Source organism: Amborella trichopoda, chromosome 10, assembly GCF_054954075.1.
Source record: "Amborella trichopoda isolate Santa Cruz 75 chromosome 10, AtrichopodaSantaCruz75HAP2 v2.0, whole genome shotgun sequence".
NCBI lineage: Eukaryota > Viridiplantae > Streptophyta > Magnoliopsida > Amborellales > Amborellaceae > Amborella > Amborella trichopoda.
This window is the reverse complement of record NC_142345.1, coordinates 4,599,856-4,620,754: the sequence shown is the minus strand read 5'-3', so window position 1 is coordinate 4,620,754 and position 20,899 is coordinate 4,599,856. Positions and strand designations below refer to the sequence as shown.

At 39.0% G+C, this 20,899-nt stretch overlaps 1 protein-coding gene and 1 non-coding gene across 8 annotated transcripts; one reads left to right on the top strand and one right to left on the bottom strand.

Annotated features, from left to right (window-relative positions):
• Positions 1-2,229: 2,229 nt before the first annotated feature.
• LOC148780013 (U6 spliceosomal RNA) lies at positions 2,230-2,329 on the top strand. Its single transcript, XR_016043476.1, has one exon. It is a non-coding gene; the product is annotated as a U6 spliceosomal RNA (small nuclear RNA).
• Positions 2,330-3,785: 1,456 nt separating this feature from the next.
• LOC18434712 (formin-like protein 18) lies at positions 3,786-20,247 on the bottom strand. 7 transcript variants are annotated; one of them, XM_088850441.1, is made up of 20 exons: positions 19,890-20,247; positions 19,472-19,600; positions 16,897-17,600; positions 16,233-16,454; positions 11,922-14,698; positions 11,682-11,811; positions 9,877-9,948; positions 9,531-9,629; positions 9,299-9,347; positions 8,924-9,004; positions 8,779-8,829; positions 8,602-8,683; positions 7,433-7,527; positions 6,603-6,662; positions 6,421-6,492; positions 6,210-6,326; positions 5,886-5,954; positions 5,733-5,799; positions 4,891-5,274; positions 3,786-4,270 (listed from the first exon to the last, which is right to left on the bottom strand). In XM_088850441.1, exons 2-9 carry the CDS (start codon positions 19,542-19,544, stop codon positions 9,303-9,305), a joined length of 4,122 nt encoding a protein of 1,373 aa, XP_088706567.1. In that variant the 5' UTR covers positions 19,545-19,600; positions 19,890-20,247; the 3' UTR covers positions 3,786-4,270; positions 4,891-5,274; positions 5,733-5,799; positions 5,886-5,954; positions 6,210-6,326; positions 6,421-6,492; positions 6,603-6,662; positions 7,433-7,527; positions 8,602-8,683; positions 8,779-8,829; positions 8,924-9,004; positions 9,299-9,302. The 7 variants fall into 7 exon arrangements, with proteins under 7 accessions (XP_088706567.1, XP_088706564.1, XP_088706561.1 ...); XM_088850438.1 differs by having other exon boundaries at positions 9,299-9,340; XM_088850435.1 differs by lacking the exon at positions 6,603-6,662 and having other exon boundaries at positions 9,299-9,340; positions 11,922-12,471; positions 12,532-14,698.
• Between the last annotated feature and the right edge of the window lie 652 nt (positions 20,248-20,899).

The window sequence follows — 20,899 nt, the reverse complement described above, 5'->3', positions numbered from 1 at the left end:
ATCTATTTTCTCATTCTAATATCCTACTAAATATATTGTCATTTACATTGGTCGTTTTTAATATTAGTATCTGACTAAGTCACCGTATGGAATTGGTATTTTTAATTCTAATATCAAATATAAATTATCAACTTCTCACATAATATCTCTTTAAAATAATATGGTTTTGATGAAGGGTAAAATTGGAAATTGTCCCACTATTAATATGTGACCCCTTATACTGTGCAATGTACTTGTACTTCAATGTGCTTAAGAAAGTAGGAAACATTTGTTTTTTATAAGGCCGAGGCTATTGGAAATCGGCTCTATAATCAATTTTAGAGGCTCAAAAAATAATATAGGTATTGAATATATGATTTTAATGGTAAAATTGATGGTTTAGGTAATATGTTGCAATATACACTATTTTTAGAGTTTGAAATTTTTTTTTTTTTTTACAATCACAATAGTCATGGTCGAGATGATCAATTTGATGCCAAAACTACATTTTTGAATCTTGAGGTGAGGTTATGCTTATTTTAATAGGACTGCAGCCCTATCAAAAACATTTTTCCAATTGAAAAGTACCCTCTCTACACGTGACTTAGAACTCGTACGTCGAATGCAACTTCTCCTTTTAAAGGAAAAAAAAATGTAGAGAGAGAAAGCACTTGCAGAATAAAGTATTGCAATGCGCAGGTCAGTACTCTTTAATGTAAAGAGAACCCCAATAAAGACAAACAAGAAAATAACAGAATAAGGGACAATTTATTCGAGAAAAGAGGAAAGAGAGAGAGAAGAGGCGAAGTCAAATACGAGAGAGAATCCATGCAGAATGTAAACATATATTACTCAATTTGATCGTGTCTAAAAATGGGTATTCAAATTGGGAGGATTCGCACATGTAAATTCAAGTTAGAAAGAGGAAAGAGAGAAAGTAGATAGATAAATCAAGTTAGGGAGAGAAAAAAGAGCTACTGTAGATTTAGGTAGGTTGGCTATGTGTAGGGCACACCTAATATAATACTCATTAGGAGGTGTAATTTGGTTTAATTAAAAAAGTTAAAAAAAAAAAGAAAAAAAAAATACAAAAAGATATGTATAAAAATAGTAAAAAAAGATATGAGGATCTCCGTCTGGAGAGGGTGAGGCGTTTGATATAGCAGAATGGTCGAACATGATTCGTGTAGCAAAACTCAAATAATTGGGATGAGAATTCATGTAGCTGATCTCAAATAGTTGAGATAAAACTCTGATGATAATAACGACACAACGACAATGAGCGAGAAAAAGAAAGCTTAGAGAGAGAGAAGAAAAAGATACTCATCTTGGTCAAATGCATGTGACCTTGGGCAATTGATTCTAGGGAAAAAACAAAGTAGTATTATATTCAATTGTTAAGTCTCAGGAGTCCGGTTTTCATGGGATGAGGAATTGGCAGGCATGGGATGAGAGAGAGATGGAGGATGAGAGTATGGAAATTTTTGGGTGGTGAGTGAGGAAGCTCCAAATCCCATGACAGACAAAAAATGTTAATATTTCCCCAAATGAAAGGGAAACTAGGAAAAATAATTTTTCTCTCTTTTCTCTCTCTTCCATTGGTTTGCTTTTGGGTCAATAGCACTGCTGCAATTGACAGGACTCCTCAATGAATGGCCACACATCCCCACGCCCAACTGTTCTTTTCCTTCTGGCCTTCCCACCTTCTTTGATTTTCAACCCCTTCCTCTCTCTCTCTCTCTCTTAGCCTCACTTCTTTCTCTCTCTTAGGCTGCCTACACCTTTCACTGCATAAAGAATCCAATACAAATGTTAAACTCTCTCTCTCTCCCCTATCCGATAGAGATGATAGATTCCTTGCTTTCTCTTGCACTACGTAAAGAATCCCATGGAGACCATACTGTCCTTATCTCTCTCTCTCGCTCACTACAATGGTGTCCTTATCTCTCTCTCTCTCTACAATGGTGTCCTCATCCTTCTTTCTCCATCAGGCTACACCTTTCACTACATAAAGAATCTAATAGAGATGATAGTCATCGCTTTCTCTTGCACTACATAAAGTCCTCATCTCTCTCTCTAGTAGAATGAGTCCTTTTCCTCTCTCTACCAGAGGGTAACATTTAATCATTGTCCCCTTTATGTTCACCCCCATGGATATTTCAGTTTACCCACTATTTTTTCCTTTTTTAGATGTTCTCTCTAATTGAATAAAAAATACGCAAAATTAAACAAGACTATGGGAAGAGGTAGACAGAGTGTGTCTCCGAAAAAATTGATACGGTACAGAAAAGATTAGCATGCCCCTTGCACAAAAATAGCATATACAAATAAAAAAATGGTCTAAATTTTGAAAAAAAGGCTTAACTGATACCACCCCAACACCTTTTGTGAATTTCATTCCCACTGACACTACCTACTAACTCCTTTAAAAAAAAAAACTAACTCATGAACTATTTGAAAAAATAGACAAAGACCTATCTTCCCAACTGAATTACCCAAAAGAGAAAGAGCGAGTATCCAAAAGAGAAAGAGATAGGGAGGGAGTAGAATTAGATGTTTTAGGTGCCCTTCCATGAAGATTGAAGATAAAGGTGTGCGCCCCTCAAGAGAAAAATGAAGATTAGAATAAATTCATTATAGAGAGAGAGAGAGCTAATTTAGTTAGTTGGGTGATCCTATATTAAAGCGAAACCTTGGCTTCTTGCACCAATGTTCTAATGCACAATTTTTGCTTTCAAAGTATAGAGGATGCCTTCAAAGATGGATCATCAATTTGTCACACTTGATAGAGGACAGTAATTTTAGACGAGAAAGAGTGCCCCCCATTGAGAGTATAAAACAAGTGAAAGGAATTCTCTCTTCCCTGTGAAAGGTTTGTACTTTTAACTGTATATATCACATGCAAGAATGGGAGGGATATCACGGGCTCTTCCCATCCTTTGGTTCGTTGCCTCCGCTAGAGGCCAAAATTGCATTCCATTCCTCCTCTTTTCCTTTTAGAAAAGCCAATTGGTGGGTCTTTCTCTCTCTCTCTCTCTCTAGCTCTGAAAAGAGCTCTCTCTCTCTCTGGCGGTGAAAAAAAACTCTCTTCCTCTCACTCTCTCTCTCTCAACCACTGTTATTGAAACCGTGAAAACTCCTCACACTCTCTCTCTCTCAACCACCACTATTGAAGCTCAAAAAGTTTCTCTCTCTAGAATCGACCACTAATGTAAAAGGCTATGAAAAAGTTTCTCTCTCTAGAATCGACCACTAATGTTAAAGGCTTTGAAAAAGTTTCTCTAGAATCGACCACTGATATTGAAGCAAAAAAGCTCTCTCTCTCCAACTGATATTGAAGCTATGAGAAAAAGCCACCTCTCTCTCTCTCTCTCTCTCTAACAGACAAATGCAAGCAGGCAAAAAACCACACGCGCATCCCATCACTTGTATAGAAAAGTAATTTGTAGGGTTGCGAGTCACATGCACGAGCTAGATCCTGCCCTACACTGTAGGGCTGCTGCAAGTCTCAAAAGTTATTTAAAATGTGGAGCATTGCACTAAATAAATCACTAACAAGCCTCTTAGCTCTCCTAATCTCAATCCAAATTTGATTCAAACAAGATATATAGGCACGTGGAGATGTAGCCTTTTGTTCTAGGTTTCTTGCAGGATTCCAAACAACACAATAAGAAAACAGAAAAATATGCATGGATGCGCCTGTCTAGAGAGAGAGCACAATCTATCCATCTCTGGAGAGAGATAACAGAATCACAATCTCAAGATTGTGATAACATTTTGGTGATCTTTTGAGAAGGCAATAAAAATAAGACAAATTATTCCCTTGATGGAATTTTTATTTTACATTTTTCCTGATTTTTGGGTCACATAACCCATCCAAACAAACAAACTACCATCCGTTGAGCAATGAGCTCAGACCTAAGAGCACATGAACATTTACAATATGAAGCTTCTGCCAAAGAACTTCATTTGAACAAAAAACTTGACCTTGCACACCAAGTAATATCGTCCCATCAATCACACTGAACAAGCTTGTATATGTGCATCTCTCTCTCTCTCTGTGTTTTGCTGGGCCCTACCCGCAAAATAGCTCTCTCTCTCTCTCTCTCTCTCTCTCTCTCTCTCTCTATATGATACAAGGGCTCCGAGGAAAAAGCCTCAAGAAGCAAAGAACAAACGAACCGAGAAAAAAATCTATATTACAAAAAGAATTGACCGCAAGTCGGATTTTTATACCATCACCAATATCCAAACCTGATCACACCAGCCGCTCCTCGCTGGAAAGCAGTTGCTACAGCAAAACCAAGACAACAAACCATTGAATTTAGCAAGCTAAAGGGATCACTACTCAACAGTGTGAAAAGGGACAATTATAATTGAACAAGAGAAAGCATAGCATCATCCAATGGACTACAAGCTACATCTACAGTCTGTCGGGAGACAGCCGAATGGTCGGCAATAGACTGTATCCACATGTCCCCATGGGCCTACGTTCAGCTTAATCTCCAACCATCCGTTAGTGGAAACAGATGGTGGATGTAGCTTTGGAGTAACATTTACCAATCCACTGTACTCTACACACTTTCTTTTAAAAAAAACATTACGGTAAGTGAAAAGGGGAAAATATATTACATAATCCACCAGGCAATGGGAAAAATAATAATAACAATAATCAGTTACTTCATCCCAAGCATTGAAATGGTTGGCATTGATTGAGAGTGGAAACCACCAGAACATGACATGAATCCAATGGTGGCTCCCGCTCTCCCTCCATTGTTTTCCATCTTTCAATGGACACTGATGACCAAACGCACTAAAATTTAAAAAATTGATGCAAAATAGTTTTCTCATGGTTCATTGGATTATGTATACTCTTTGTTAGAATAGAAAAAGCAAGGTGAAAAGGCTGACCTTGCCCCCATATATCACAATTGAGGTTCTCATATGGAAACTCCCAATGCATCTGAAGGGGCCATTTTCTACTAAACTCACGACCCCTCCTCCTCCTCCCTCGTGAAAGAAACCCACCCATTCATTTATCCCACGTGATTTATTAGCCACCAAGAGCAAGAGCAACAGACTCCCATCCTGTTTTTTTCCTTGCTGAAGCCAATGGATTCATTGGCCGATCCTTCTCCCCCTCTCTCTCTCCTCTCCTCGTAGGAGGAGCCGAGGCCTTCATCCTCTCCTTCTCTGCCTCTTTTTCTGCTTTCTTTCTCGCAAGCTCGGCCTGGCGACAGTTGTCCTCATGTGCATTCTTAAACATCCTCACAAAATTTGACAGTGTTGACATGACTGCATTTCCATGATACTCATTATGAATACATATATTTTTTCATAGTACTGCATACTATTTTAGGATATGTGCTTTTATGTACATAAAATGAAGATATCAATTCTTGCTCCCTCAGAATTTAAAAAAAAAAAAAAAAAGAAGATCCCAATGACAAAAGGGATAGGTAGGATAATATAAACAAAATATGCTTGGTATATAACATGAATCCAGGGCATCCGTTCCCAGGAAAATGAAGTGGAGATGAAACTTTCCTACAAGACAGGACAGTCACTATCAAACTATGTTTCATCTCAACCGTGGATGCTTAGAACAGGAGGTACATGCTATAAATGTGCATTACAAACCACATACATGATGTATAATATGCAATTACAAATACCTATATTTTTCATTTAAGAAGTATGAGAATCAGTTCCGACATGAGAGATGGAGAGGCATTCACATGTTTGGAAGTTACCTTGTTCGAATGGGCAGCGAGCTGGGTCTTCCCCAAAATAGAGGGTAAGGGCATCTGCATTTCTGCCCTGTTAAGTGCTCCATAAGTTAAAAAAACAGGCATCGGATTGTCATGCAAATTACAACAGTTTCCATTATTAATGTATTAACATACCACTGCAGAATAGAGTGAAGTCAAGGATCTCACTTCGGATTCAGAAGTCACAAGAAACTCCTTCAACGTCTAAACAAAGAAGGAAACTAACATTAATTGGCGCTGGGGCAATCGACTGATGACCAGGTTGGATTCTGATTTATTTAAAGCGCTTACGAAATAACCCTTATTTTTTGGCTCAATTAGAGAGAGAGAGAGAGAGAGAGAGAGAGAGCAAAATAAAGAAGAAAATGACACCCAAGATGAAACAACCATATGTTTTTCCTAGTAAAAGAATTACAATTAAAAATTAGAATAGATGAGCTCACAAGATCCCCATAATACCTTGTGGAAACCTTCTGAAACACGGCCATCATTCTGAGATGCAGCCAACTCCTGCTCAACCTTCTCAAGCCCTTTCGTGATTGCTTGCATTTCTTCTGCCAAAGACTTTAACTGAATCTGTATACGGCATTAATCCTTCTGATCAAATCTAAATGGCTAGAAACTAGCAAGACAGATAAGAGTAAAAAATAAGCCACCAGAAGAATAAAACCTTGGATGCACTTTCCAAGCTGAAAAGTTCCTTGTGAAAATCAAGAAGTTCCGGTTGCTTATCGGCAAGAATCTGTCATTTTCAAAAGGTAAATAAATGCAATATGAGAAAACATGTAAACTCAGTGGCATCTCACAGATATCTGATATATATACAATAAGTGTAAGGCTGCAAGCCCTTACCAAGGATAAAATCAGAAGTATGAGCCAAATTCATGTGCCCTGAATGATTCATGGAGAACTCTGAAGAGCATATTAAGGAATATTTTTTATGGTAACTTCTGACTCACGGCATGCAATAAGCAATCTACATAAACATCCTACTAGATAACTAGACTACTTTCTCTGGTCGCAAAGCATTTCATGGCATGCTTCTGACATGTGGTTCCTTTTTTTTTTTGCCATCCATGGAGAGTTTGTGGCTTATGAAGTCAGTTAAGAATACACAAAAAGGGGCTTTGGGAGTCTGTCTAAGCCCTCCACATCAAAATTCAGATCCAACCAAGACCAAACATACCATACAAGTGACGAGAAGAAACTGCAATAGAGCATTTAAATGACAAGAAAGTGGCTCTTAAACAATACAAGACTCAAGGTAATCTGAAAATCAGTCGAGCATCTTATGAACTAACAACTGCCAACGTCGAAGTTGAAGGAATCACATGATTTGGTCATTCATCAATTTATTGAAGTGCCGAAGTGAGCAATTCGGTTTTCAATTGTTGTTTTTCAGATTATTTAGTAGCTGAGTGATTACTTAGTAAGTGGATGTCTAACGTTTTATTTTTACAAGCTTTACTCGTCAGTGACAACAAACATTTATTTACAACGAACATGACATGAATAACCAATGTTACTCGGATATTAGTTCCTAAACGCCCAACTTGGAGAATGCAACTGTCATGTTATACAGTTTCCCAGGAGGCAATCTCAGAAAAATGGGTCCATTCATGTGCACTGAAACAACAGAACTTTTATGTAAAATATTGAAAAGGAAATTTCAAAGTACCCACCTTACATAGATAGTTCATAAGGGTAATCTTCCCGCTAGAAGCACGGGTATCTGATAATTTTAGAAGGCTATCCAGCCGGAATCCTACTGCAGAACCTATTAGGCAAAAAAGAAAAAAAAATCAGCAAGAAATGAGAGAAAGTAAATGATCCCAATAAAGGATACAAAAACCAAGTAGATGAAGGAAGTTCAGTCTTGCGCCCCAAGTAACGTTTTAGATTAAAAAAATTGATTAAAGTTGAAACCCACAGCAGAAACAATCGGACTTTTAAATTTTCATATTGACATCTCCAGCTATTACTAAACTATGCAAAAGTCAAATATCTGATTGTTCCATAAAATACAATGTAAACATGATAAGCATTGCTGTAAATCCCTCTAGAAAACCGTATATCAAGTTAAATTGTTAAAGATAAAGCCTAAAACAAAAGGGAAATTATCAGCATACCCATAGAGATGACCAATTTGACACTTTACCCATCCTTTTTTCCTTTCTTTCAAAACACCCATGAAAAAACATATGACCTTGAGTTGGAATAGTTGCAAAATGGATAAAATGTTGCATAATTCATCTATCATGGGCATTCTGATAAATTCCCCAAAACAAAATAATCACCACAATTATTCGTACGTGCAGAATCATTCGTACATATAAAGTAAAAAAGACCAAAATAATATCAGCACAGATGATTTTTCCAATATCATCTATGGGCATGAACAGATTGCACTCCCAGATGAAGACTAATTATGCATGTGAAGGACATTAAAACAGTTGTAATGATAACAAGCATAACAAGCATAGGGATTTTGTTGGATGTATGTTTAGGAAGTGAAACCCATGAGGTTAGTAAGAAAGGCCAAAAATAATATTAACACAGATGACTTTTTCAATGATATCCCTGGGCATGAATGGGTTTGTCTCCTAGATTTAAGACTAGCTTGCATGTGAATGACATGCTAAGAATCTTTTGGTAATATGCACAGAGTTCTAATTGAGTGTATGTTTAGGAAGTGAAATCCCCAAAAAAAAAGAAGGCAGTGCATGGGGAAGCACTATGAAGCAACACAAGAAAGGTCGCAATACAAAACAAGAACCCCTTAAACCAGAAAAACTGTCTGACAACTGAATCATACGAGCTCAATAGCAGTTCAAATTGATATGTGACTAACCCCGAGAAGTTCCCTGGTTTAATGCATTGCCCAATAAAAGGATGGTCCTCATGATGGCTTTCAATTTGATGGAGTTTCTTATCTGAAATGACAGAATCAGACAGAATGTTGATATAAAATCATACAAACTGTATAAAGAGGCCTATGGCATAAAAGCATTAAACAGATGATGCTCACCTCTTCACAGGCAGAGTTCACGAGGTTTAAACTCTTTCTGAAATCAACTATCTGCAAAAAATAGATGGTCAGAGAAGCCAATTATAAGGATCATTAAGATACCATACTCCCAAGTACTGAAAAGAATGAAGAAGACTCTTACAACCTGAGAGTTAAACTGACTCTTAAATGAAAAAACTCTGAGCTTTGATTCAACCCGTGGAATTTTCATCATCTCCAAAAACAGCTGCAGACAAAAACTCAAAACTTTCAAATAACTTAACCTGTAAATATGCAAAATTGGAATTTATCAAAAGCTAAATGTGCACTGACCAATTTTCAAAATCAAGGCACCAAACGTATTTAGCGAAATCATAGAAATTAAGGTGTTTAACTAAAGCACAAAGAGAATATCATTCTAATTAACTATCCAACAGCTAATTTTGTTCAGGTTTAGATAATTATATCTCTGCTGAATGTTAGACTTCGACATGATTAATGAAAAGTGCATAGCAAACGGCAAATAAGGAAAGTTCCAGACCTGTTCACATCTCCCCAAATTTTCTTTGCTCCCAGTGTACCCCTGATAACTCAAGGAAGATAAAGAAAAGGTAAGCAAACACTATTCAAGCTACTAAAAATTCAGGTGTACAACAATTAATGTAATTCACTTGTACATAAAAGGAAGAGAGATAAAAAATCTCTGCAAGAAGAAATGTGCAATGACAAGAAAATTTTTATTAAATAGAAGTGGATGTCAAAATAAAAATCACCTTAAGAAGCTCCATTTCCTCTTTTGTAGGACAGAACTTTATAAGATTTTCCACCTGATCAACTTCAAGAATCGAATCATCCAATGCAAGTGCTGCACTCTGTGGCAACATTCATATGATTAACAGCCATGAAGCACCAGTTTATAACGTTTATCACAGCATGCAGTTGGGCATTAATAAAAAAAGAACAAAATAGAACTTGTCGTAAAACAAGTTTGGAACTCCGAACACAGAGGGCACAGCCAGAGTACGAAACATTGAAGATATTGATTTTCTTTACGACATTTTCACGAAATCTACTTATAATATTTGAAGTGCAATGAAGCCGAATACCACTTGAGCTTACCATAAGATCGGAGAGAGGTATCTTGACCTTCGTGAGCATGATTTCACAATTATAAGCTCGTCTCTGTTCAATCTGTATAGTTGGGGTTAAGAAGCATAGATAATTAGCTCAGACATCTGAGAACAAGAAAAAGAATAAATATGAATGATGTTATCAAGGCCTATAAAGGCGATAAAAGATTCTTATTGCAACAAGCATATGGATTATGCATGAACTTTGACAGAGTGTATGAAATGGGAAAAAACAGTCGTTCTTTCTACGTTACCCTAAATTAAGATGCTAAGGCCTATGATATTTTTAGATTATTTTCTTCTTTAGTTTTTTAGATGCTTATGATATTTTTTAGGTTCTTTTTTTTCTTTTTAGATGTTAACTTGGGACTGAAGGGGAAGTTCTATAGGACGGTTGCAAGACTAGAATGTTGAGCGATTAAGAAACGACATATTCAAAGAATGAGTGTAGCTGAGATGATAATGTTGAGATGGATGAGTGACAAAACAAGAAATAATAGAATTCAGTATGAATACATCCGAGGGAACTTAGGGGTGGCTCCAATAGGTAATAAGATGAGGGAGAATAGACTTAAGTGGTCTGGACATGTGCAGCATCGACGTAGAACAACAACAATTAGGAGAGGCAATTTGATATTAGTGGAAGGCTCTAAAGGGGTAAAGAGAATGCCCAAAAGGGACATGGATGGAAGTAGTGAGAAGAGATATGGTGACATATGGTATGACTGAGGTTCTAGCCCTTAATAGACAGGAATGATGAAGCATGATTCGTGTAGCTAACCCCAAATACTTGGGAAAAGGCTCGGATGATGATGATGTTAACTCAAGACCTCGTTGAGAATGGAGCTCTAGATGTCATGTAGTGGCACCTTCCACCCTAACCATCTCTAACCAGAGCTCGTTCCCATGATATTTTCAGCATTGACATCAATTTAAACTAAACACTACATAAAAATAACCAAGGAATAGACCATTTTACAGTAATCACTATACATGGCTAGAAGTGTGGTTTCTAATTCCGAGTAGATCAGCTAGGTGGAAACACTAAGAGTAACAAGAAAATAAAGATTCAATAAAGAATGATGTGCCATCATCTCTTTTGCATGAGTTAAAGACATATTTGACTTGGCTAGCAGATTCCAATTTCTTATTATTATTATTATTATTATTGCATAATTACATAGCTTTACTTTGCTCTTCAAATTAAAGAATTCAAGGATTGCACCTAGGAGATAAGCCCACTTACACAAAAAGAACAACGCGGTAGATGAGGAACCCACACTAGATGAAAGGATGTCATAAATAAAATCATGAAATGGAAGTGATCATAAACGATTTATTCCATAAGAAAGTTTATTCCAAGGGCAGAAAAGGGCAAAAACGGTCATATTATTCCGTCAACTAAACAACTAAAACTTCTACATTTAACAGAGGTATTTCATAAGACAAAAAGCAAATGGGAAAAAAATCCATTTTGCACTTTTAACAATTGAGATTAAGCATTGAGCTTATAAAATTCATTAGATCGCAGTAATGTTGTCAAATATTTCATGCCATGCATTTGATCACCATTTTGCGCGACTGTTATGTAGGCATACCAAGTCAAACTTTCCTCAAAAAACGGATATGTATGCATTCTCTATAAGAACATCAAAGCAAAATGTTTTTAGAATTTATGCTTTTATGCACTTGATAATGAGAAATTAATAAAGAAAGTCAGAGAGAAACAAGGTGATATGATGCCAGAGGAAGCTACTCTAAATAAGCAATATGAACTTAATTTATAGGTCTTACCAAATGAACTTTATCCGGTTTCCCAAGAGACTTGCGCCTTCCTTCAGATTTATCCCCTGATTTTCCATCTGAAGTTGGCACCACAGTAGAGAAGATACTCGCAAGTTCTATTATATCTATCTCCGGAGCTCTAGAATGTTAAAGTACAAATAGAAGTAAACAACTAAACAAACAACAAGCAAAATCCATTTTTAAAAGAAAAAGAAAAAGCCAATAAATATGAGAGCAATAGTTTAATACTTGGAAGCCTCATCATAATTTTGCGACTCTGCCCATAAGCTGCCTTGCACCGCTCTTGTTACCTTGACCCAATGAAGAGGCTTTAGAGACGTTCGGCGAGTTGATGGCTGCACAAGGCGTGAAGGTCCACGCCCCCTATCCCCAAGTGATAAGTTTGAAGCCATTGGCTTACCAACCCCTGGGGGAGGCGGTGGGGGTGCCCCAGCTCCTGGTGCCCTTGGAGGCGTTGGAGGACAGGGAGCACGACCTCCAGGAGGGGGAGGGGGAGGTGGAGCCCCACGTCCTCCAGGAGGGGGAGGGGGCGGTGGAGCTCCACATCCTCCAGGAGGGGGAGGTGGAGGGGGAGCTCCACGATTTGGAGGCGGAGGGAGAGCTGGAGCTCCACGATTTGGAGGCGGAGGAGGAGGAGGAGGAGCTCCAAGAACTGGAGGGGGAGGAGGAGGAGGCGGAGCTCCACGACTTGGAGGGGGAGGAGGAGGAGGCGGAGCTCCACGACCTGGAGGGGGAGGAGGAGGTGGAGCTCCACGACCTGGAGGGGGAGGAGGAGGAGGTGGAGCTCCACGACCTGGAGGAGGTGGAGCTCCACGACCTGGAGGGGGAGGAGGAGGAGGCGGAGGAAGAGGAGCATTGGGAGTGGTAGCAGGACGAGGAGGAGGTGGAGGGGGAGGAGGTGCTGATCCACGCGGAATAGAACCTTGAGAAAGAGAAGGCATAGATCCAGTGGGAGGTGGGGGAGGTGGAGGAGGAGGAGGAGCACCCAAACCACCGACCTTTGGCATGGGAGGAGGAGGAGAAGGAGGAGGAGGAGGAGGAGGGGGAGGGGGAGGGGGAGGGGGTGGGAGGCCTTGCAAGGAACCTTGAGCGGTGCTCCCCATATGCAAAGGAGGTGGTGGTGGTGGTGGTGGTCGTGGTGGAGGTGGAGGTGACAAAGAAGTGCTTACAAAAGCAGAAGGAGGTGGAGGTGGAGGGGGAGGGGGAGGGGGAGGGGGAGGAGGAGACCGAGAAGGTGGAGCTAAAAATCCATTATTCACAAAGTTTGGGGGAGGGGGGGGAGGAGGAGGGGGAGGAGGGTGGGCCATAAAAGCAGAACCTGAGCGTAGAGGAGGTGGTGGCTGAGGAGGAGGTGGAGGTGTCTGAAATTGGAGACCTGATGATGTGGCTCTTGGCGGCGAAGGTAGTGGTGGTGGAGGAGGAGGAATACAAGAGCCGGGTGGTGGTGGTGGTGGTGGTGGGGGTGGCGGAGGGGCAGGTGGAGTGAAAATGACTTTCAATGAAGTCCCTGATGGAGGTGGTGGAGGGGGTAGAGGTGGATGGGGCGGAGAAGCCACTGTTTGGAAGAGCAGTAATCGTGAAGTTGTAGAACCCATCGTTAGTGGAAATGGGGGAGGGGGTGATGGTGGCAATAGAGCAGTATTTTTCTCATGTAAAGTCGTAGACATTGAACTCACAACAGATGCCACTTGTGAAAAAGGAGATGGTTGTTTAGGCATTGTCCCCATTGGATAAGTTTGCACAGTCGGTGGAGGTGCAATAGAATTAGCCTCAGGCAAACCATTAGAGGATGTGGATTCATTCCCCTCTGAATCCACATCTTCAAATTCAGCAGTAGAAGGCAATGTGACTGTGTTCTCATATGAAGCATAATCTAGAAAAGGAGTGATGCCAAGAGCAGCAGGTGAACTGTTATATCTAGTAGGAGGATGAGGTGAGACATGGAGAGGGTTTGCATAACCTGGATTTGGTTCAGGCCTTGGTGGAATCCACCGAGGAACTTTCTTGGGTTTTGTGGGTTTTGCAAGAGGAACCTCTGATTCATCCTGTTTAATCTTTTGCTTGGGAAAAACTGAATTCCTCACTGCCTCAACACGTGCAATAGGTTGTAGTTTGGGGGTTGGGGGGGACAATGAACTTTCAGTCGTCAGGGAATGAGCATTAGCTTCAGACTTCTCTTGGGGCTCTGATTTCTGTTGGGATACAATTTTCTCTTTTTCCTTTTGAGAAAGGCCCGTTTCTAAAATACGGTGCACACCATTCAAGACTAAATCCTTCAAGGAAAGCATGTTCTCTATTTTATGTTGAGGAACAACAGGTTCCAGCTTATAGTGTACACCATTCATCTCCATTTTATGCTTGGGATCAATGTTATCCGTAGTCTTTTGCAGAGCACTTGATTCCAATTTATGGTGTGCATCACTCACTTCTAACTTCTGATGAGAAAAAAAAATTTCTGTTATTGTGTGCCGACCGCTAGGTTCCAATTTGTGATGAGCAAAATTTGTCTCTAACTTTTGCTGGGAAACAATGTTTTCTGCCCTCTCTTGCAGAACACTGGGTTGGAACCTATTATTATGCACACCATTGGCCCCTAACTTTATTTGTGAGATAATATTTCCAACATTCTTTTCCGGAACAGCAGGCTCAGATTTGTGGTGCACACCATTCTGCTCTACCTTAGGCTTTCCAACATTCTCTTCAGGAACAGCAGGCTCAGATTTGTGGTGCACACCATTCTGCTCCAACTTAGGCTGGACGATGTTATTCTTGATATCCTTTTGCATAGCACCATGTTCCGATCCACAGTGAACACCATTTTTTGCAGTTACAGGAGGAAGTATATCGGGGGCAACATCCTCATCATGGGACCACTCTGAACTGTCAAAGATCTCCTGAACCTCATGGAATTCCTCCACCAAAAGGGCACTCTTCTCATCCAAATTGCCAGGTGCAACTTTGGTGTCAATAGAAGGAGCAACAGAATCCATGTCCGAGAAGATTAACTGCATCAAAGATGTATAGCTTTAGACTATGACTCGTATTTCTAAATTCCAATATATAAATATATTGACTGCATACAACAAGACCATTCATATATATATATATATATAGTGATTGTACGCCACAAAACCTTTTATTTTTAGTGCAAGGTCACAATCACCTATAGACATCAGATGTGAAATCTGACAGCTAACGGTGTATTACACAGTTCAAAAAATTGTATTTTGATTATTATGCTCAATCAATAACACAACCCCAGCCACCCAATTTCACAACTAATGGTCAATAATGATTGTGATCTCCTTGTGCCAAAAATAAACATTCTTATTGTGTACTTTTCCATATATGTATTTGTGTGTGTGTGTTTTGTGTGGGGAGTGATACCATTCAACGGTTTTATAGTAATACAATAAAACAATCTTAAAAAACCATGTTAGGGCCATTTATTTGACCCCAATTTGTAAATATATACTCCTTTCATTTTGATGAACAATTACAAAAAACATAAATTTTGAAAACACACCCTAAAAGTGTTTTTTTAACCCACTTAACATAGGTTGTCTCTTTAGTGAGATGCTTACATCTAGGCCTTAGAAGGAACTTTTTCATTTTCCAAATTTTGAAGATGATTTTGTTATCATTAGATGAACAATGTCAAAAAATAAAAGACTATTTTTTAGTTCCCACAAGTCTAGATCTTAAAATTCACCAAATGGGCGATCAAGATTCATTCTTGGAAGGGGGGCTAATTTTAACCATATGTAAGGTGCAAATTAAATTTTAATATTATTTTTTGGAGGGGATTAAATGTTGGGAAGAAGAGAGTGCCTATGCAAAAGTTGGGGTGACATAAGTGCCACAAACATTGTTTTCTAGAAGTGTGATTTCATTATATTATAATGACATGGTGTCATGAAGTCACTCCTCGCATAGCGTAGTGATATCATACAACAGCTTTATAGTAATATAATGAAACAGTCTTCTATATATATAGAAGCCACTACCCAACACCTATAGGCGAAATGCTACAGTGATTTAGCCTATAGGCTCCGTGGGCGGCACCGTGACGGACATAGCACGCCCGTGGCGGTCCAAAAAACACGCAATACCACCACGGACATAGTGCCGTCCGTTGTGGTTCCGTTTCATAAAGGTGTCTATGGCAGGCGAAACACTGTTCAAACTCGCTTATAGGAATTTTTAAGACTTTTCCTATATATATATATATATATATATATATATATATATATATATATATATATCTTTGTACATGGAAGTCACAATCATTTCGACTCATTAGATGTCAAATTGGATGGCTTGGGGTGAGTGACAAAGTCCAAGAATTTTATTTTGGAACTTTGTGTCTATTCAATGACACACTCTTACAACTTCCCATTTTGAAATTTAAGGGATAAGAATAATTGTGACCTCTATGTATAAAAGATAAATAGTCTCTTTATAGATAATCCTATATATATATATATATATATATATATATATATTTATTGAGAGAGAGAGAGATAGAGAGCCATGTACCTCTGCTTTGAAGTCCTTGGGGAACTGGTCCTTGGCATTCCATAATATGTCGATTTCATCACGGTTAAGCACCAAGATATTTGACCGGATAAATGCCGTGTTGAACATCACCCTAAACATCATCTCCTCACGCTCTAGATCTTCATCTAAATGGATACACTCAAGCACAACATCGCCTTGTACTTGGCAATGAATATCCATTTTAACCAGTGCACAGTGCGGCTGCAATTGCAATAGTACACGAGGTCTTAATTCCAACCTATGGAATAGGTTTGCCCCAGCGCCGGAATGCAAACTTTCTGACTCATGGATCAAATTTGGCCTACTTATTTTCTTTGTAGAAGCATTAGGAGAAGCAGCAGCAGTAGTAGCTGTGTGAAATATAAATTTAAGGCAGAAAAATGGTAGATTTTGGCATTGCCCAAAGAATTTCAGGTGGCTTTCTGCATCAGTTTTAAAAAGCAAATGAAATTTCACGTGCAGTAGGTGACACAACAGCCAACATGTGAATTAGATTAGTTATCTCCATTTTCTGTTTCTTCTAATGGTGGAAATTCCAGCTGAGATCCTAAACATTTAGAACAATGATGCATAGGGAGTACAGTAGAAGCAGGATTCCCTCATATAAGCTTTAAAGAACAAAATAATAAGGACTCAGTATTACCTGTCTGTAATGTCGAACGTGCTTCTTCTGTTTTGACATGGAAAACCGAACCTTAGGACCCTTATTCGTGACTTTAGAGGGGTCCTGGCCGTAAACGCGTATGATAGGCCTGCAACCACCTTCCTCATCAAAGTTAGGAAGGACCCTAAGAATCAGGCAATCCAGAGTTGAGATCCTATCAGAAGGAGGCCAGTCTGAACCAACACTTCTTCTCGAAATGTACTGGAGATATCTCAATTGAGAAGGAATTGGGTTTAAAGGTGATAGGAGCTGGAGAAGCTCTCGTGGGGCTTGCTTATACACCATGTCCAGGGTCTTCTGCTCCCCCGTGTACTGTTTTCTATAAATCAAAAGCCCAGCAAGCATGAATGCCAAAACAGGCCAACCACCTCTCTCGCAATGCATAAGCAACACATTTTGCTGGCCTTCTAAGGATAGCCAGCTCTCGCTTGACCTCAAAAAGTGGTGGATCATCTCTAAAGGGAGCAAAGGGCAGCCTTCAAAGTGGCGGGGATAGTCCATCACAGTCATGTCATATTGAGATAATATGTCGGTGATTTGGCTTCGCTTTTCTCCCTCTCTAAAGTTGAAAACCATGAAAGACGCATCGGGGTAGTAGTCTTGTAGCTGCGCCACTATTCCTCGCAAGTAAACCTTGTACTCGTCTTCCTCCAACACATCTGTGGAGAAGCAACTGTCGAATACTGCACCATGCAAAAAAAGGGAAAAAGCCGAAACATTAACCCCCAATTCTGAAACTATGTTTCTCTCCGGTGTTACCCAAACACCTCATTATCCTTCTCATATCGGGTGCCAACACGTGTCCATACTTTGACACGTGTTAACACCTCAGACATCTTTTGAATGACAAAAATGCAGTTCTGCCCCAAAGTTGGAACTCGTGATGTCTTGAAGAAATGCAGTATTAAAAAAGTGTACCAACATGGGAATTGCATGTTTGTGTACAAATCAATGCAAATTTTTTGTTATATTATGTTTGTTTATTCGATATAAACTAAACTAGAACGTAACCCATGAAGCTCAAAGCCGGGAAGCTCCATGAGGGACAATAAGTTCTACTGCTGCAAAAGCTGCCAGGTTGTGTATAAAATATCAAACTTTAGTATATAAACTTAATGTAAAATAGCATTTGTACAGATGTTCTTGCCTTATTGGCATTTCTGGACTGAGCACTCTACACGTGTTGGACATTGTGTCGGTGTCCATGTACCATTGGTTTTCGCTATATTATACAAGAGTACTTCTCCAAAAGGCATGATACTCTAAGTAACATAATGAATTTAAACTTTGCACATTGTGAGAGCAAGAACAACCAAAACATAAAACTACCTACTAAGTTAAAGGAAATAACTCACATAAGAAGGTAATAATGAGTTCACCATGACAAAGTTCAGGAGAAGAGGAGTTCATGGGAGAATTCCAAAGGTTTGTACGAGTACCTTTCTTTTCAATTTGGAACACTACAATAGCATTAATCTCCCTAAAAAACTGGTTATCATGCAACAAGGAAGATGCATTGAATTTTCTAAAGTGCACCAATGGTGCAAGAATTCTGCTAAAAAATAAAAATACGAAAATGAATTACAGCTCTTTACATCCTTGGTTTTCACTGAATAAATGAAAACTTGAAACAAAACTTCAAAATTACCATAATCTCTATAGTTCTCAGGGTGCAAATGACCATGATTACCCTCATTGAGCTAGAATGACTGAAAGGGCTAGGTTTTCCATTGAAATGTATGCCTCTTAAATTCTAAGATGACACCAAATCTTTGGGAATTCACTGAACTTTCCAATTTCATTTTGACAAGCTTCACTCTTGTCCTCTCAATATATGAACTGAGTATCAGTCACTCCATTAGACCAAAGGTCATCGAATGAATGCACGACTAAAAAAAGTTCCAATGCAACCTTCCTCCGCTGGAAAAGATTATAAAAAAACTAAAAAATGTCAGAACTTACTCAAGTTGCTTTTTCTTCTTCTTCTTCTTTTTACTTTATGTTTTCCCACTTCCACGGTTACTTAGGATGCCTCTCGTCCGACAAAAAAAAAAAAAAAAACAGGTGTTTTATGCATTACTCATAAAGCTTCTTCTTTTCTGTTCAATGATCAAGGTCCCCTAAGTTTCTCGTCTGAATATTGGTCCCCTAAGCTTCTCATCAATATGCAAGCGAACCCTAAAAGCAACCCAAGAACCCAAAATTCCCAATCTTAACAAAATGACAGCAAAAGCCCCAAAACTCCAGTTAATCAAGAAACCAAAAGCAATTACTCTTTGTAGCCAAGCAACCAGAAACAATAAAATTCACATATTTTGAGAGCAAAAATTCGATATTCCATACACGATTAACGGTGATTTCAGACACTCCAATGGAATCCCAACATAGTTTAGGGGATAGTTCATCCGAAATCACATCATCCTCTCACCTTACTCAATAATTAATAAGAGAACAAAAAACCAGAACCCAGAAAAAAGGGCGGGGGGGAGGGGGGGGGCGGAACTGATAAAAAATGAGATGATTCATTAGAGACAGAGAGATCATAATAACCCACCATAAACTCTCTCTGAAATCTCGAGAAGCCGGTCTGGTGGCTTCCGATAGAATAGCCTTCTGAACAGCGCCATCCTCAGAAGGCGCTGCTCCTTCTCTAGAATCCAGGCCTAATCCCTCTCCTGATTAACTGCCATTGATCAACCATTTAAAAAAAAAAAAAAATTAGAATCCAATAGAAATTCAACTGATAACAACATGAACTAAGAAATGGAAACAGATAAAAAATAAGAAACTCAGAAAAGAGACGTTTAACCTCAAAAGAAACTCAACTGAGAATAGAAAAACAAAAGTTAAAGATTCTTAAGAAATTCAACAGGGGACTCCATGAATCAAAGAAATGGAGAAAAAGGAACAATAAGAAAACACTACAAAAAAGGAAGAATAAGAAACTGAGAATTACAGAGTTTATAGAGTACCTGATACAAAGACAGGAACCCTGGATCAGAGGGCGATCAGAGGGCGTTAGCCTTGATCAGAGACGATCGGAAGAAATTAATACAATTCAATTTTGTGTAAACAAATGTAGAGAGAGAGAGAGAATGAATAAAGAGGGAACGGTTAGAGAGAGAAAACGAGATGTAGTGTTTAGAGAGAGAAGTAATGAAGACAATTCAACTGTGCATGAATTATGAAAAATGATGTCAAAAGAGAGAAAAGACAGAGAGAGGAAGCGGGTAGAGAGAGAGAGAGAGTAGTAATGGAGGGTGGGAGCGTGTAGAGAGAGAAAGGAAGAGAGTTTTTTAGAGAGATAAAGTTGGACTGAATGGGGTAACATTCGGCATGGTTCACCTCAGAGATCCGCGGTGACAGGCCACGTGGCGCGCGCAGGCGAGGCGAGTACGTAGTGCACGCAATTATTAAGAAATAACCCGGTGATACTTTTAGAGAGAGAGACTCATTTCGAGACCATTTTAGAGAGAGAAAGAGACAACTTTTCCATTTTTTTAGTTTTTGTTACAGGAATTATTGAGGGAGGAGAGAGAAATTGGCGGGGAATTAGCCGGACGATTTTAGAGAGAGAAATTGGCGGGGGGATAAATTAGCCGGAGGATTTTAGAGAGAGAAAGTTTTAGAGTGAGAGAGATTAGTAGAGAGAGAAAGCGGAAGGAGTCCCTCTCTCTCTCTCTCTCTTCTTTGCTTTTGGTAGTGGTTGGAGGTTGGCTCTGCCGGTTGTCGAAGTTTTTGTTAGTTCGGACCATTTTACCCTCGCTTGCTTTTGTTGACTCGCTTTTTTTTCTCTCCGACCATGTATAAGAACGCGCGCATCTCTCTAGTTTCTCAATGGTTAAATATTACTAAAATATTAATTGATTCATATTAGTGAAGTCCTCAAATCAATAAATTAGAAGAATTTGTCATAATAGTTAACTATAAATCAATAAATTAGAATAATTTATCATAATATTTAACTACAAATCAATAAACT